Source organism: Telopea speciosissima, chromosome 3 (assembly GCF_018873765.1).
Source record: "Telopea speciosissima isolate NSW1024214 ecotype Mountain lineage chromosome 3, Tspe_v1, whole genome shotgun sequence".
Classification (NCBI taxonomy): domain Eukaryota; kingdom Viridiplantae; phylum Streptophyta; class Magnoliopsida; order Proteales; family Proteaceae; genus Telopea; species Telopea speciosissima.
This window is the reverse complement of record NC_057918.1, coordinates 4,716,237-4,733,478: the sequence shown is the minus strand read 5'-3', so window position 1 is coordinate 4,733,478 and position 17,242 is coordinate 4,716,237. Positions and strand designations below refer to the sequence as shown.

At 38.2% G+C, this 17,242-nt stretch overlaps 3 protein-coding genes across 5 annotated transcripts; 2 read left to right on the top strand and 1 right to left on the bottom strand.

Moving 5' to 3' along the window:
- Positions 1–4,292: 4,292 nt before the first annotated feature.
- On the top strand, positions 4,293–5,396 carry LOC122656477. 2 transcript variants are annotated; one of them, XM_043851009.1, is made up of 2 exons: positions 4,297–4,826; positions 4,866–5,396. In XM_043851009.1, exons 1-2 carry the CDS (start codon positions 4,560–4,562, stop codon positions 5,226–5,228), a joined length of 630 nt encoding a protein of 209 aa, XP_043706944.1. In that variant the 5' UTR covers positions 4,297–4,559; the 3' UTR covers positions 5,229–5,396. The 2 variants fall into 2 exon arrangements, with proteins under 2 accessions (XP_043706943.1, XP_043706944.1); XM_043851008.1 differs by having other exon boundaries at positions 4,293–5,396.
- A 526-nt stretch (positions 5,397–5,922) lies between these two features.
- On the top strand, positions 5,923–6,930 carry LOC122656478 (biogenesis of lysosome-related organelles complex 1 subunit 2). The gene is made up of 3 exons (XM_043851010.1): positions 5,923–5,964; positions 6,003–6,446; positions 6,480–6,930. Exon 2 carries the CDS (start codon positions 6,045–6,047, stop codon positions 6,411–6,413), a length of 369 nt encoding a protein of 122 aa, XP_043706945.1. The 5' UTR covers positions 5,923–5,964; positions 6,003–6,044; the 3' UTR covers positions 6,414–6,446; positions 6,480–6,930.
- Positions 6,931–7,609: 679 nt separating this feature from the next.
- On the bottom strand, positions 7,610–17,233 carry LOC122656472 (probable LRR receptor-like serine/threonine-protein kinase At1g67720). 2 transcript variants are annotated; one of them, XM_043850989.1, is made up of 15 exons: positions 16,978–17,232; positions 16,095–16,632; positions 15,190–15,701; positions 14,895–15,027; positions 14,263–14,334; positions 14,077–14,145; positions 13,914–13,985; positions 13,652–13,720; positions 12,842–13,014; positions 12,484–12,743; positions 10,060–10,186; positions 9,896–9,961; positions 9,607–9,793; positions 9,392–9,524; positions 7,610–7,981 (listed from the first exon to the last, which is right to left on the bottom strand). In XM_043850989.1, the coding sequence occupies exons 1-15, from the start codon at positions 17,045–17,047 to the stop codon at positions 7,658–7,660; spliced, it is 2,805 nt and encodes a 934-aa protein (XP_043706924.1). In that variant the 5' UTR covers positions 17,048–17,232; the 3' UTR covers positions 7,610–7,657. The 2 variants fall into 2 exon arrangements, with proteins under 2 accessions (XP_043706924.1, XP_043706925.1); XM_043850990.1 differs by lacking the exon at positions 14,895–15,027 and having other exon boundaries at positions 14,263–14,323; positions 16,978–17,233.
- Positions 17,234–17,242: the final 9 nt, after the last annotated feature.

Here is a 17,242-nt window from a genome sequence, read left to right as displayed (position 1 = left end):
TGTAGGGTATGTATGCCACATGGCAGACCTGGTGGGTTCTAAATTGTAATGATTGGTGGGTTTCACTTCTTAATGTTTCTATATATTAAAAAAATAGAAAAATATTTTTTGCACTAACTGCGTCCAAATACATGGGGATGCGTAAAATGATTAGTGCACCCCCATTGAATGACTGAATTGACGTGTCTAACCCACCTAGGTGTTTGAACGCAACTTGCACCCGTGGCACTCCAGGGCAGAGAACATTGCCCCTAAAAAAGAATGTTTCTTAATGTTTTTCTTTTCTTATTTTATCTCAAATTCAATGGCAGAAAATCTTATAAAATTTTTGCTTTCTCATTCTCTGTCACACGAAAACAAAGTCCAAGTTTCATGATGAAGTGGGAGAATGGTGAGAAAGGGGAATGCAGGCTAACGTTCTTTTTAAAAGCATTACTTGGTGCCCAGGATCCCTAGTCATTGGATTAGTCGGATACGAGGTGGAACCCACTTTGATTTGGTTGTTGGAATCATATATATTAGTGTTAAAAGCATCTTACTTAAATTTTCAGATAAAAAATAAGTATTAAAAAAAAAAAAAAATTTGAATAATTTGGAACTTTGAATAAATGTGCAGTACAAGATCACATATCGGTCTTGATCGATATCAACACCGCTACAGATTCTCGTATCCATTCGAATTAGATGGTTTTGTTCTTACTTTTGATTAAAAAATAATTTTTTGAGACAATTCTTTAGGGGAAATTGCCTAGATCTACTATATATAAAAAAGATTCACAAAAACGATAGATGTTAATTATGTTTTACAATCATAAGTTGTAATGTTGAAAAGATTTTCCAAATCTCCATATGAGTAAAAGAAGCTTGAAGAATAACCTAAAATACCCCTAGCATGTTTTTTTCTTCCCTCTATATTTTCATTTAATTTTTCTATTTTTTGTTTTTTATTTTTGATTTTTTCTTCTCCTTCTTGTTTCTCCTCCGCCTCCGACGGAAGAACACCTCCGCCACCAGTCCCCCGCCCCCCCTTCTCCCTCCACCATCCCCTGCAACCCCCACCCCACCCTCCTCCCTACAAATCGGTCCGCACTACCTCTACCACCGCCACGGCCACTTCCATCCACCCCTTCATCCCTCTCTCGCACTCAAAACCGTAATGTTCTTATGTTCTGCCTCGCCTGAGTGAACCCTTCGCCATCATCCATCAACGCATGCTTAGATTCATTGAAATTATTCTTCTAATCTAGACGCTTCCTATCGACTTTGCATATAATCCCCAATCCGTTCTAAATTTTCCCAATTTGCTTGGAAATATCCAAAACCCTCTCTTTATAAGCTTTTGAGAAGGACTTTATTACATCTCCAAAGTTTTTTTTTTTTTTTTTTTTTTTTTTTCTAGATAGGGTGATTCAACATTGATCAATTTATTATATTGTTTTTCTATAGGGCATTGTGAAGGGCACATGTCGGGAAGAACCAAAGAAGGTTAAAAATGTAGTTTTTTCACCAAAAAAGCATGTAGTTCAATATGCAGTATTTGCAGCCTATCATCTTAGACAAACTTGCACCCTCATCAGCAAGGAAGGAGAAGCAGATCTCCACAGACAGCAAGAAATGGTTTCACAGGGCTGAGCGGGGGTGGGGATGCAGGGAAGAGAAGGGTCAAGAATGAGAGGGAGGGAGGAGGTGGATGGCAGTGGTGGTGCGGAGTTGTAGCGGAGGAAGGAGGGAGTGGTTACAGAAATATTCACTGGAGGAAGGAGAAAAAAAACGAAGGGTAGGATCAATAAAAAACTAAAAAGTTAATAGGTTAAATAAAGGAAAAAAAATTGAAAGAGAAGGATGCTAGGGGTAGTTTAGGATATTCATTTAGTTTTTTTCCTTATATGGGAATTTGGTAAATCTTTTCAACATTGTAACTTGTAACTGTAAAACATAATTAACATCTACCAATTTTGCAAATCTTTTTATTATTTAGTAATTCTAGACAATTTTTCCTATTCTTTATGGGGAGAAGGGGGGGAGCACAGGGACCACGTATAAGAGTGTACGCATTGGTATCTTGGGGACAGAATTCCCACCTTTCATGAGGGGGCGGGGTGGTCATTTGACCCCCACTGTGTCCAGGTGTGGTCTGCTCCCCTCCCATCCCACAGAGAACATTTTCTCTTATTTTTAATACAAATTTATCATTACCGGGGAAATCTATTTCACCATGGTATTAGTAACGGGCACACCTGATCCAATGGTATAATCTTTATGTTTTTTTGGTACAAGGAATGGTATATTCTACACGGCTCTACATGCTCGGGTTATGAAAGAGAAAGCAATATAAAAAATCCATAAGCTTTTCTCTTATTTTATATTTGTAATCAAACACAACACTATAATTATATATATATTTTTCTAATGAAGCAGTTTACCCTCTATCCAGAAACATGTGATTGAGGGATTGGCCTCCTCTCTCGCGCGGCACAGTGTGCAGTGCACTTGTGCAAATCCACACACCAGCACGTCGAGATGTGTATTGACATGTGGATTGGAGCTCCCCAACCATATACCATGCGACACACAAGAATGCTAGAGAGGAGCCGGATTGAGCTGCAAACTATAATCGGATGGTCAAAAGTAACCACCATATAAGTATATAACAGCAATAAGATTATAAGAACTTTTACCCCAAAAAAAAAAAAAGATTATAAGAACGGTGAACCGTTCAACCATATTCAAAAGTCATTCAAAAGAAGATGTTTTCCTCCATGACTTTATCTTTTTCCCTTTTACTTTCCATAATAATACAAGAAAAAGAAAAAAGAAACAGAAAATGTTCTACCATTTTTTTACCTTAAATTTATGAACAAAAGTTTTCCTCGATTGGGCGGTGAAAGAAAACCCTCCATCCTAGGAAAATTAATTCTTGCAATTCTTTGTCTGGTTCATTTTCCCAAGTCCCTCTAATAAGGGTGGGGGATGGATCCCACCCGGGTAGTGTGTTCAGGTAAAAGGTGGGGTGATCGTTTCTACCCTTATGAGATGAATTGCAAGAAATAGACGGATAGAAAATTGTAGAGGATAAAGATCCCACCATCCTAGGGTCTTAAAACTTCCCCTCATATTTTTGAATGGTTGAACATACTTTGTAGGTTATGGGATGTTCTATGAACACCAATCGAATGCATTGGTCAAGGGATTCTCTATTACCTATGACTGAAGGAAAAACTCGGTCCAAAATCTATTATTCGCACCGCAAAAACCCCAACCCTTCGTTTGAAAGTGTAATATGTCATTGGTACCCATACCCCTTACTGATATAGATCAGAAGTACTAGCTAAAATGTGGTTTTTTTTTTTTTAATTTACGCCCGGCATGGGCCGATTCGACCCGATCCATTGCAAGGATTTAGTTTTATGTATCGACATTGGTATCCATCATCAGCAATACCACATCGTTTTTTCGACCAAAATATGGATGTTCGTACTGCATTGGCCGATTTGTATCAATCAGGTATCGATATTGGTCGTAGGCAATATCGATATAAATTGGTTGATACAACCGATCCGATACCCACACCTAAAATCGTGATCCATATTGGTATCGATGATGATCGATACAAATAAACGCCGTTATTACTATTATTATTATTTTTTTCTTTTTCCTCTCAGTACTTCTTTCAGAGGAATCCATTAAACAGGAAATAGGTATTTACCCCTTTTATGGTATAATATGTTCTTCCTAATTATTTAACGCTTGAACTAAGTTTCCCGCCACCCATAGAGGAGGATTCACCCACCATCCTAAGGTTCACAAACCCTTACAGGGTTTTTAATATGTTCCCAAAAAACCCTTCCGATACCCTCGCTGGCCTTCTCCTGCCTTGCGGTGAATGAGATTCCATTCACGTGGGTGGTTTAAAGCTTTACCGAAAGATAAAGGTGTCAAAATGGGTCGGATTCATTGTTGAGTATAAAATCTGAAGATTATGGATACGCTATCTAATGTTCTTCTTCATCATGCATGGAGACTAATTGAAAGAAGTTACAGGATTCTTTTTCATGACTGTCTTACCCCTGCTCGGTCGGGCAAGGTGTTTGGGTAGGGGTAAGGCGGTATTTGCAAGCAGCCCAGTCTACATCGCTCAGACCGCTACAGGCAACGCGCCGTAGAGAATCTGGATCCAATATTATGCTCTTATGTTGTCATGCTATTATGCTTTACCCTCTCTCTCCTTTTTAAATAGTAATCAAAATGATAATTCTGATCGATAATTAGTTAAACCTTTCTTGCATCACACGGATCAGAAGTCAAAGGCGCACCAGAATAAAGACGAGAGAAGTGAAGCAGAAGCAGCAACAAAAAATTAAACCAATAAAGAAAGGCCCTTGCGTCCCAAGCTTTCCTTCACTTTCCCAATTCGTTTCCTGTCGCTTGTCTTTCGTGCTCACCTTCGTAGACGCAATATTACAAACACAACAAAGCTATAAAAGCAAGGTGGAAGCTTCACATACGCTTCTCTGTAAATCAAACAATCAAAAACTTAGCCTGCAAGTGAGAGAAGAAAGATGAAGAGAGAGGGTCGGCAACATGGGTTGGTTAGAAGCTATGAGATCTGGCCAGCACCTTGGAACCCAAAACGCTATAACAAGATCGTGAATCAAATCGATTCACCTGCGACTGCCGGAATCTTTATGAAGGTGTCGTCAAAGCCCACCAATCATTCCAAGTGCACGGGCAAGTGCGGTCGACCAAGATGCATGGGTTGCCACACCCACCCTGTTTCCAAGTCCAGGGACAAGGCCAAGGGTACCCAGAAGGAAAAATCATTCGATATCCTCATGAATCATCGTTCGATCGCTTGGAAGCTTGTCGATCGCAACAGAGGGGGTTCGAATTATGTCGGTGTGTCGGCGACCGCATTCTTGGGTCAGTTGGCTACTCGAGATTATCAAGATTGGGAAGACTACGACGATGAGGAGGAGCAGCAGAAGGAGATGGAATATGGCGTGGGTGATGATGTCTACTACGGAAACGACTACTGCAACAATGACAATCTTGAAGACATTGCGCCTATACTAACCACCGCAAGAATTGAAGAAATTGTCCATGAACCAGAAGAAGATGCTGATGAAAATGATGATGATGATGATAGGTTGAGCATCATGAGCTTCTGTGAAGTTGGATTTGTGATGGAAATGGAAGAAGAAGGATGGTTTGTGGTAGCAGAGATGTAAACGGAATATGGATTTCAATTTTTGCCATTGCTATCTCCTTTTCCTGTCTACTTCACATTTGCTTCTTCTTTGTTAATAAATGTAAATTGGAATATTAATAATCCAAATATGTAAATTTAAAATTGCTCTCTGTTTGTTCTTGATGAAATGGAAAATGATCCAAATGATTGAGCTGTGATGTGGGCTTTTTCCAAACCTTCCCCTTTTTTTTTTTTCTTATCTAAGATTTCAAATACGTTAAAATGTTGGGAGAATGTTCTCTGTGCTGCAGCGGCGCAGACTACAACCAAGGCATGGATTAGATTTAATTAATGAAAATCAGGTTCTCTCACAAGTCACGCCCTCAGGTTTACGTCGTTGGATGAGCTTTTTCTGAGTCCATGAACGTCTGCTCCCTCGTCGAGATATCAAAATTATATACGTCACAAGTTCGAGTCACAGAACTTAATTTGATTTTAGTTTGTTTCAATTTAATTTATATAAAGATTACATTTGACTATTTTTAACCCTACAATTGGAATCACATCGGATGAAATTTCAATGTCTATATCAAAATATTCTTCAAAAAATTATTACCAAACTATACAAAATACTGATGGTAGATAATATTCCTAATTCTCTACGGTTTCTCTCTCTTCTGTAATCCATATCACATTCCCCGGCCTCGAAGAGTATCGTATCAAGATTCCGACTGTTACACCAATCTGTTGTCAGATCTCCGGCAAATCCCGGCAGTTTCGAGGCAAAAACTCAACCTTGAGGAGCAGAAGAAAGGACCGTTGGATTGTTTTCTTGTCTCTTGATTTAAGAGCAATAATGGCTGGTTCTGGAAAGGTGGAATTGGAGGGAGGCGTACTCGCGGAGGCACTGAACGATCTCTTCACAAGCGTATCCACCATGATCAAAGGCGACCTACAGGGTACCAGTAACCTGCTTGAACTTTTGGAGAAGATGAATCTTAGGGTGGCTGAGGAATACAAGGGTTATGGAGATGTCGCTTCTGGTTTAAGGGTTTTCGTAGAGCAGTTGAAGGCCAAAAATGGAAGCTTTGATGAGTATGTGCAGCAGATCGATTTGATAGAGAAGCAAGTCATGGAATTTGAAGTTGTTATCTCAATGCTTGATAAATATGTGTCCTTGTTGGAATCCAAAGTACAATTTGCCTATCAGAATCCATCATCCTAAGAATGGGAGTTCCGTGTTCGGGGAGAAGAAGAAAAAAGAAAAGAAAAAGCGTTCCGTATTCGTCTCAAAACTACCCAGATCTTGAAATCCTTTCTTCTTCATCTCCCACTTTGCTTCGTTAACAGTTTGGCTGCTATGCAATTCCACCTATGAAGAATAAACCCTGTTTTTGGAATTAAATCTCAGGGATTCGGCTAGATTTGTTAATGTTAGTTCGACAGGTTTGTTCATGGTTATAAGTCGAGCCCAAGTCACCGTTCACCAGATGGGTCTAATTTCCTCGGATCACTGAATGTCATGGTTGTCTCTCTCTCTCTTTTCTAAGGAGCTCTTGAAAGTGGTTTCAAACTCTGTTCAGCTGTTGCTTCGCTTCTGCTGTTACACCGAATAAGGACCGTGAACACCAACACTTCTCCAGGCATCTGAACGAATAGAAGGCCCTTCAGTTAAATTTTGTAACTGGATTTTGTTCTTCTCTATTAGTTTGTTATAAATGAAGAATGTTGTTTAATCCTTCGAGTTCAGGTGTTTTCCCCACTCTCCTCATTTTATAATTCGGCTTTGTGATTGAATTCAGGGCTCTATTATGATCCTTATTCTTTGCTCATGGTATTGGGTGGATAATTTAAGTTCTAGCTCTGGGTATGTAGAATCACAGAAACACATGAATCCAACAATAGAACGCCACTTGTTTCTTGAATTCTGTTCTTATTGCAACTCAGAGAGAGAGAGATGATGAAGAAGAAGAAGAACTTAATTTTGTGTATTATAAATGCCTATAAACATTTACGATTTCGTGTAAGCCACTAAGAGCAAACAGTTAGTTCCCTACTTGTTTTTCAGACTTGCAGTCACAGGAGGTGAAGTCCCCATTAGTCAGAAACTTATTGGAATTTGGCCTAGTGAAGTTGAATTAGTACTTCCCTCAGTTGCTGAGTCGACTCACCCAGGTCTCTGATTTTTCATGACTTGGTTTACTGATTTTGATTCCCATTGTTGAGGCTAAGAGACAGTTTTTCTATTGCCTTCTACAGTATTTTTCTGATTGTTGGTAATAATCTATGTTTGCGATTTAGGGACTATGCATCTTACAATCTTACAACCATAAATTCAACTTTTCACAACACCTTAAGACAGTCCAGATTCCTGACACTCCTCCCCCTCCCAAAAAAAAAGAAAAAAAAAAAGAAGCAACAAATGCATAATCTGCTATGGAATACATATCAAGTCATCATACTATACAGTTATCTTGCAGATGGGACACTGCAACCACTTGAGAAGTCAGAGCTATCAATTTCTAGAGAGGCTGACGGCAAACTTATGTGTGAAGATTGCCTTGTCCAAGAGCGTGAGCATGTTGTGTAATTCTTTTGCTTCCCCTTTTCAATCCTAATTGCATCTTGAATAGCCAAAACTATTTCCTGCATCTTTGGCCTGCAAGCTCCATGTGGCTCAATGCTAAGGATTGCAACTTCAGCTATCCTCCAAAGTGACTCGATTTTAATGTTGCCTGCTAAAGAAGGATCTAAGATGCTCATCACATCCCCTTTGCGAATCAATGACCTTGCCTGCAAAACACAAATTCCAATTGATTGTTTGCTAATGATTTCAAGTTGTTCAGTGTCTATCAATAGTTGAATGTACCTTTCTGATGGTTAGAGTATATTTCTCTCTTTTTAGTGTTCGCTTTGTAGCTAGATGGTGACTAAAAGCTTGAATAAGATGTTTACATATTGAATCTCACACAATAAGAACGTACATGTTTTATAGCCTATTTCAAGGAATTATTTTTTTGTTGCAACCTACTCTTCAGAAGAAATATAATCCCCAAAATATTCATTATGGCATCCATGTTGGATGTATCTCTCGTTTACCACATGTAATGAGTTATAGAACTGAGCGAGCCCTACTGGATAAATGGGTGAATTATCTAATAACTATGTATTTTGAACAGAAAATTTATTTTCTTCGTACATTGCTCTAGTTCATTTTAATGCTATTCTTTGACATGTTGTATCTTTCGATCACACCTTTTGGTTGTCTATGCTATAATGCTTAATCAATTTATTTTCAATTTGTATGCACAGCGATAAACCTGCAAGACCACTAAGAATAAAGAGAGAAAAATATCATTAGGAACCAGGAGTCATGTATAGCTTCTTGCTAGTTCATTGATGTTATAACACTGTGTGACATACTATCATTATGTACACAAAGGTTTTCTTTAATTCTCTTGTGGTGTTGAGCTCTGTTAAGGCCCAGTTCTCTGAATCTATCTAAATTATGACACCCAGACCAAAAAAAAGATGTTGGTGGTCAGAGACTCACAGTTGTGTTGCCTGGTTGGGTAGACTTTTCTTGGGCAACTTTGACTCTTTTAACTATGCTGGAAACTGGAAAGACACATAAGTCTCAAGTTTGAACTCGTGTTACTCCTTTCGAGTTTCTCAAAGGAATTGTAGTGGGATCATTTGCTGGAGGAATCCATAACTTAAGCTGTCCCACCAAGAACTTCATGTAGCGTGGTCATGGATATCTAGGAATTGTCTTGTGCCTGTTGGTGGACAAGTATTTGTCAACATTGCATGCAAACCATGTAATTATCATGTTGACTCCTGTTTAGTTACTGTGGATTGTGGATCAATATATTTGATGACATTAAAGAGCTGGTAATGCAAAACTGTAACAAAGGAAGGCCATAGCATAGCTGTCCAATGATTTATAGATGTTCAACTGATCCCTCTGATCTCATGCGCTTGAATCTCCTGCTGTAGTATTGTCATGTACTTGTCTACTCTGGGATGAAGTCTTTGTTATCAATGGCCAAGAGATAGCAACATAGAGGTAGTCTCTAATTTCCATTCTTTAATTGTATCTCGTAATAAATATATTTTGTTCTAGTCAGGAGTTTAGAAAATTTATAAGTTCATTGTCCCAAGAATCTCTACATTTTAATCAAAGATCAGAAAGAAGCGTACCCAGTGAACAATGTGCCATTCAGAACCATACTCTTCTATTGAGACAGGTTTTCTTCCTGAGATCAGCTCCAAAAGTACAATCCCAAAACTGTAAACATCACTCTTTTCAGTCAATTGTTGATTAGCATAGTACCTGCCAGAGGAATTACATGATAAGCGAAGTCCATACTCCATAATGACAAATTTCCAATACAGAACATGCAAGTTATGCTTACTCAGGATCAAGGTAGCCAACTGTTCCACATACAATACTCGACACATGGGTGAGATTTTCATCAGCTTGCCTTGATAGCCCAAAATCTGACACCTTTGCCCTCATATTGATGTCCAGAAGAATATTGCTTGTCTTGACATCCCGGTGGATGATGCTTGGGTTGCACCCAGTATGCAAGTATTCAAGGCCTACAAATATCTTGTATCATGATTGCACTATAAAATTGTTAACTGTATTGTGAATTTCAAAACTAATTCCTGTATGAACAATGTAGAAGTATCGTATAGAACCTTTAGCTGCATCTTCTGCAATAGAAAGACGGGAGAGCCAGTCCAAGTGCTTCTGGTTAACAGAATCTGGTCAGCAGATTATGTTATGGATTTTGATGGAATTGTTTCTATGTAATTATATATATCTACACATGAGTTGTAGGTTCTCTAATAGAAGGCCATACCATGTATATGTTCCTGCAATGATCCATTGTGCATGTACTCGTAAACCAGAATACGTTGATGTGCTTCTTCACAGCATCCAACTAAAGGAACCAAGTTTCTGTGATGAATTCTTGACAACAGGGCAACCTGAAATTATATTGCCACGGTTTATGAGTTGTGAATTCTTTGACCTATGAGCTAGATAGAAACTTGTCAAGATCTAAGTTACAATGACTCATCATGTATCAAAATATTTGTGTTGGACACAGACACTGACTTGTCTATTCTCTGTTTTAGTCTCTATAATTTTTTTGGTAACAGTAAAATTTTGATAGCATATGCCAAATTGAAGACTCCGTATTAGGATAAGAGTTACTTAGCTTTGGAGTTAAAGTAAATGTTTATTTGTTGTTTACTTGTTTATTACACCTCTTACTTACTGATATACCGTACTATTTTTTTATTTATTTTGTGACTCTTGTCATACAGTATGTAGTTATCAAATCTTACCCCAAAAAAAATGTAGTTATCAAACCCTATCAAAGTATTAACTCATTTTAGGTGCTGGGTCTCAGTTCTGAGTTCTGACAGATCAACCATTGGATTGGCCACTTGACTAAGTGAGATGATAAATGTACATAATTTATAAATCAGTTGGTAATAGAATTGTTAAATATATATTGGCCTATGTACTTCAAATATACTACAATATGTTACATATATATTGATATGCAATAGATGATTTGAGATATATAATATATCTCTAGGAAAATAATACTATAATATATGATCTATAGTTCTATACTATATTTATGACAAACCCAATCAACATCTGGCTGGGTAAAATGCATCAGTTGATCAACCATGTCACAGAAACTTGGCAGGTTCAACTGGGTATATCCCCAATGTTGCTTATTGCTGGGCCGATGTATGACCCAGACTGCTTTTGCAACCAGGTCTTGGGCCATCCAGGTTGATATTTCATGCTAGACCAGGTTTTATAGCCATGTCATGGTTGTCTGGTTATCCATTACATTACTTTCAACATAGGAAGCATGGTGTTGTTAGGCATCAAAGAAGTATGATCTTTCCTCCTGCAAAGATATCATTATTTTTACCTAAGTAATCCAGTGGATTTCAAAATCTATCCATTTCAGTTGCTATGGCCTGGCGTACTATACAGTTTTCTTCTTCCATTTCTGAGAAGCAAGGAATATGGCTTTGCACTATAGGATAAAATGCAAGACTAGCTATTGAAGGATAGCTCCAAAATGGAGGATGTACCAACACCAAGCAACACTGAAACCACTAATGCAGGGAAATGGTGATCAGAACACAAAATTACCAACAGCAGGAACTTGTACAGGAGAAAAGCCTTGATACAAAGAAGACCTGGAACATAACTCCTTGTGTGGCCATGTCATCCATCCATTTAATGCAATATAGTGTTCTCTGAACTTGTGGAAACAGCCTCTCTGCGAAAGCAGGGGTAAGGCTGCATACATTATGAGCCTCCCCAGACCCTGCAGTGGTGGGAGCCCCGTGCACTGGATATGTCCTTTTTGGTGTTTTATGAGCTTGTAATTCTGAAATCAGGTGGGAAATTCTCCAGTTCTGAGTGATATCTTGTTGCTAATCACTTGTCTCAATATTTCACATATTTTATTCTTTGTCAAGTTTCATTGCTACAGGTACATTCTTTCTGGTCCCATCATTTTGGATATGGCTGTTGCATTTGCCAAGGATAAATTTATTTAAGGACAAGCTAGATGTGTACAAGAAGAGCAAAAACCCAGGAGGCCTTCCCCCCCTCCCCCCCCCCCCCCTCTTCTCTATCTCTCTCTCTCTCTCTCTGTGTCTGTGTTGGGGAGAGGGAGGGGGGGATTAATTTAACTATTCTTTACTCTTACCGATTAAGTGCATATTTCTCATGTTGTGTCCTACATTATTGGTAGTTTCCTTGTCAACGAATTTCTGTCCATTTCTAGTCGTGTCTTTTGAAGCTTTTGTTTGTTTACCCCTTTTGAGTAAGAATTGTAATGCTTGATGATGCTTATATCGGATGTTTAGGCTTCAGAGAAAATCCATTATTTGACACGAATCGACTTATCTTTCACTAGCATGGAAAATTTTGTCCTGCTCCCCTCTTAGTGGGCTGCTTATATTAGGCCAGTCATGTGTATGGTGGATCTCTTTCCCTGTGGTGCTAATAGTCTCAAAACAGAGTGAGAATACAAATTTTCAAAATCTAAGTGGCCATCCAAAGAAAGTTTGATGCTAACCAATTTTGAGGATCTCCAACGGTTCTCCAAACAAGGATCTTAAACCATGGAAGAAAGAAATACTGAATGTGTACTACTGTCTGAAGATGAACTAATATTCACTTTGTAAAGAAATTCCAATCATATTTGAGCTGGTTCAATGTGTTAGATTTTAACTGTTACCTCATTGACAAATTGTTGGTTTCCATGGCTAGATGCATTAGCCAAGATCTTGACTGCCACTTCTTTTCCATCTTTCATCTTACCATAGTAGACAGGTCCAAAGCTTCCTTTCCCAATCCTCCTTGAGAAATTCTGAGTAGCTTCTTCTAGGTCAGAGAGTGTGATATAGTAAGCCACATCCGGGCCTTCTTCCATCAATGATCCACCGTTAACAAGAGAGTAGGCAGCTGAAGGCTTGGATGTAGTGCTCAAGGAATTACCTAAAATTCACAAAAACAGAAAAGAAAAAGAAGGAAGAAGATGCAACCACCTGAATAGAAGAATAAAAAGAAATTGGGGGAGCTGTTGAGGCACATACATTTATCATTACTTTTCTCCTGAGATGGCTTTTTCCAAAGATTATGAAACAGTAATAAACCCCCTAGGATGAAAACTACAAACACCACTAATACTCCAATTGAAGTTCCAAATATCAACTTAAAATTCTTCTTGTGCTGCACCCTTTGAATGAGTTCAGGGTTGCCATCATAGCTGCACGTAGAATTACCAAAAAAGAAAAAAGAAAAAAGAAAAAAGAATTACCATAGTTGTTAAATAATGTTTATTCTAGATTGTCAAAAGTGAAGTGTGACATCTGTAATACGATAAGATTAGAGTGCAAATTTTTTGTATTTGTACGTACGATTACAGTTTCTGTATGTATGGTACTAATCTTTTTGTGTTTCTGAGGAGATCAGTGATCCTGGTTTTGAAATCATATTTCTTCTTCAAAGAAAATACTCTCCTTTGGTCTGCTGCATAATATTGACAGAGTAATTTAGGCAAGAATCTTCATATATCAGTCAGCATCTGTGTATCAATATCTGATTCTCTTATTGTAGATCTTTAGATTTATTGTTTCCATTTGTTTAGTAATAAGCTATTGGAATTATTTTTTGAAAAATTAGAGTTAGATAGCTGGATAAATCTTTATTTATAAAAAATACAAAAAAAAAAAAATTGAGTTAGTTAAATATTAGGGACTTGTATAATTTTATTTTTCCAGCACACGCACACTTAGGAATATTTTAGTTGTTTTGAAAATGCAGGAAAGTACTCAATTAAAACCAAAATATGTTAGTGATGACTAGATATTGACTATATATAAACCTCATAGGAGCATACTTACTTGAATACCAATTTTCCAGTTAGTAGTGTTGGAGGTATTTCCCCACTTAAAGAGTTATTCTGGACATACCTGCCACATAAGTGTTTGATTGTTAGTGATTATGCCTGGTCTGAGGTGAGGTATGAAAACATTCTGAGCTGGCTTCAGAAATATATAAGAGAAATTATCAAACAGGACAGAGTAAAACTGCTCCTGAAACACTCAGTCAGTGAGAGAGAGAGAGAGAGAGAGAGAATGTTTTTGCTGGTTTACTACAACATACAATTCTCGTAAGCTCGGAAAATCTCCAAGGTAAGAAGGTATTGGACCAGTCAGTCTGTTGTTCTCTAGATGCCTGCATGTTCACCCAGGAGACAGAGTGTTGAAATAATGTTCTCCAGTGAGGTTGCACTTCTGAAATGTCAAGCGTGAATTGAAAAACTTACACAATAGTCAAATTTAGAAGGTTACTTATGTCAGGGATTGACCCAGTTAAGGAGTTACCATCCAGCCACCTAAGAAATCAAAGTCGTGAAACTGGATATGAAAGTTGAGACAGAAATCAAAAGGAGAAGAGAAGGGGGGGGGGAGATGGGGAAGAATGAATCATTTAGAGGCTAATAATCACTTACAACTCTGTTAAACCATCCAAGTGCTTGAGCTCATCTGGGATTTTACCCTTCAAATGTTTCTCTGATAATGCACTGTTAACAAATTGGTTGAATCCCATAGATTAGCAATTAGTAACTAGAATTTTCTTACTGGTTTCCTCTTTCAAATGCAATGCAATATGGGGGAGAGTTTCTGGATTAGAACGAAAACTAACACGATGCATATAAATAACATGGCAAATACATTAAATTGGAGCAAACTTATAATCCTGGCAAGGGTGATCCATGGTGATAAAGCATCCCGTTGTGGCTCACAGCAAGACACTTAAACCACTGTTGTACGTTTCACACAGGCAGGAGAGAAGGAACCACCATTTGATGGGTCTCATGTTGGAAATCTCCTGGGCCAACAACCAACCAAAGGGCTGATTAAACATCATAGTCACTTTATGGTGTTGGACTGCAGGATAGTCCAGTTGAAACAAATTTTGTCTCTGTGTTCTCTTCCAGGTCAAACCATCAAATGTTGGGCCTGTGTTCCATATCTTGGTTTCGTTTTACCCTTTGTGCACAGTAGATTTCCACATGCAATTATTACAGCAAACTGCATTCATGAGAATTTTCATAACTCAGTACAAGGAAAGGAGGAATACAGTTTTGTAATTCTTGGTGGGGAGCTGGAGCTGCAAGTTACCCATTCCCATTGAGTTGGGATACAAGGATCACCTTCTTCATGATTCCAATCACTTCCACGGCACATGGAGCGGAAGGCATCCAGAGTCATTGCTTCAAATTAAGAATAATATCATTTATCAGCTTACAGAGAGATTTATGCTTTCATGCAGTAGCAACCAAAGGAAAACTGTCCAAGCAAATTACATAATTCAAAGAAATAATTAAAAAGGCTATGCTGAATGACTCCAGATATAACAACCAAAACCGACTTACCATCGTTGCTTTCTGTCTTTGGGATAATCTGTAGATACTTGCTTATCTCAATTGCATTTAGGAGTGGTCCACGGGTAGAATCCTGGGTCTTGACAAATGAGAATGATAGTACAAAATCCAGAGATACATTCATGTAGCTGGGTTCATAAAGAGTACAGCTACCATTGGCATTTTCAGCAATGTTTACAATGGCATTGTTGTAGCCAGGCACTTGAGGTTGTTCCAGTCTAAACTTTCGAGTCTCATTCTTACTCAAATCTTCAATCTCAGCCAAGTATGCATAAGCTCGAGCATTCGCAGGGAAACCTTCTAGGTTTAACCTATAGCTGAGTCTCCCTTGAGTGCCAACAACTGCAGTTTGCATTACTTTAACCGGTGGAAATTCTCGTGTTCTTACATTTATATTCTTGTAGGTGCTGATTCTTTCTGTTCCAGGAGCCACCCCGACAAGAAAGTTCTGCCTTCTATCTAGATCTGATTCCCAGATTCTGTCATAAGGGTCATCTGGGTACCTGTTTGAAAAGGAAAATAACCTTGGAACCTCTCTGATGGTTGGAAATCAAGTAATTTAATATCTGTCATTTACAGGAACTGCTCTAGGTGATTCTTCACCGACAAAGGCCATAACAAGGGTGAACTGGATCCTCTGTTTAGTAGCTCATTTATGGAAATCTCCTCTGAAGCAACGCTCTCAAGAGTTGGCTATTCTATTTGGGGAATGGGGGTTGTTTGGGGATTGTTTTAGATTTCTTTGAGAAGACTGAAATATGTTAATGTGTTACAACTTCGATCTTGGATGCAAATTAGATTTGTATACCCTGTTGTTAAATGTGAAATTGGTTTTTATGATGATAAAATAGTGGCCTATTCTTTGTTGTCTACAGTATATGGTGCCAAGAATGTACCTTATTGGGTCTTTGCTTGGAGCACCAAAATTTACTCTGGCTGCAACTGCTAGGTAGAAACTATCCTCATAATCTGTGGCATACATTGAAAGGTTCAAGGGGCGCAATTCAAGTGTAGATATGAAAGGAGAGCCCGTTGATGCACAGCACAGACATACATCGATGGAAGTAGAAGTTGCCCTGATAATCATTTCCTCCACATATACTCTTGAAGCATCCAACACTGTTATGGTGGACCACATGGTAGCATCCAAATAGAGCTGAAAATTGGGAAAAGGATCTCCAGAATCTGAGTTGCCATACTGAAACGTTGCTCGAACAAGATATCGCCTTCTCTCTGTGGTGCTCAGAGTGTAGCAGTACTTATTTCTGTCTGCAGGGAAGTCTCTCGTCCATTTATACTGCGTGCTATCTCCATTAGGGTTCTTGTTATCAACTGAGTGACCATGTCTAATAAATCCAGTGTCTGAAACCCATACTAGTCCTGTACTTGGGTCGGTGTAATTACTTGTACCTCCACAGTCTATGCTGACAAACTCTGCAATTTATTTTGAAGGTCATAAAGAGAACTTATATTCTCACAATTTGAAGTTGCACTTGCAGAGTTGAAAACCCATGTATTAGATCCAGAAGGAAGAAATTTCCATTCATGTTTTCTCATTGCAAATGTTATGTTGTTGTGTCAATCATTCTTCATTTTATATTTGATTGCTTTAGTTCAAAAGAAATTCTTTTAATCTCATCTTGTTCTCCAACATACTCAGAAAAGCAAGAAAGACAATTGTTGTGGTGCAATTTTTGTGTGCTGTTGATTGATGTTTGGCATCAAATTTAAATTGAAATGCAAAGGAATTCTGGTTACCAACTCAGTGAGAGAACATACCTGTAACTTGGCAAATAACAGAAGGTATTAAGTGTAGGAACAAAACTAGCAAATGTGATGATAGAGCCATTGAAGATGAGAAAGGGAAAGAACCCTTCTTGTATTGTGTTGTATCTATTATCTAATTCAATTCAAAACAAAATTTACAGCTTTTTGCTCCACTCATCCTCACTTTTTGAGATAAATGGCTTGGGGTCATGTGTGTACAATGTTCAATCACGTTCATCTTTTCTACTTTGAATATGCTTTTTCGTAGGTAAAGTTT

What these genes read in the sequence shown, in the direction of transcription:
- LOC122656477 (XM_043851008.1), top strand. Translation starts at nt 4,560, where the DNA reads ATGAAGAGAGAGGGTCGGCAACATGGGTTGGTTAGAAGCTATGAGATC.
- LOC122656472 (XM_043850989.1), bottom strand. Translation starts at nt 17,047, where the DNA reads ATGGCTCTATCATCACATTTGCTAGTTTTGTTCCTACACTTAATACCT. An exon ending in GTTGGCTACCTTGATCCTGA is followed by an intron (nt 9,525 to 9,606) that starts GTAAGCATAACT and finishes TTCCTCTGGCAG; the next exon opens with GTACTATGCTAATCAACAAT. An exon ending in AATGGCACATTGTTCACTGG is followed by an intron (nt 7,982 to 9,391) that starts GTACGCTTCTTT and finishes TGTGTTTTGCAG; the next exon opens with GCAAGGTCATTGATTCGCAA.
- LOC122656478 (XM_043851010.1), top strand. Translation starts at nt 6,045, where the DNA reads ATGGCTGGTTCTGGAAAGGTGGAATTGGAGGGAGGCGTACTCGCGGAG.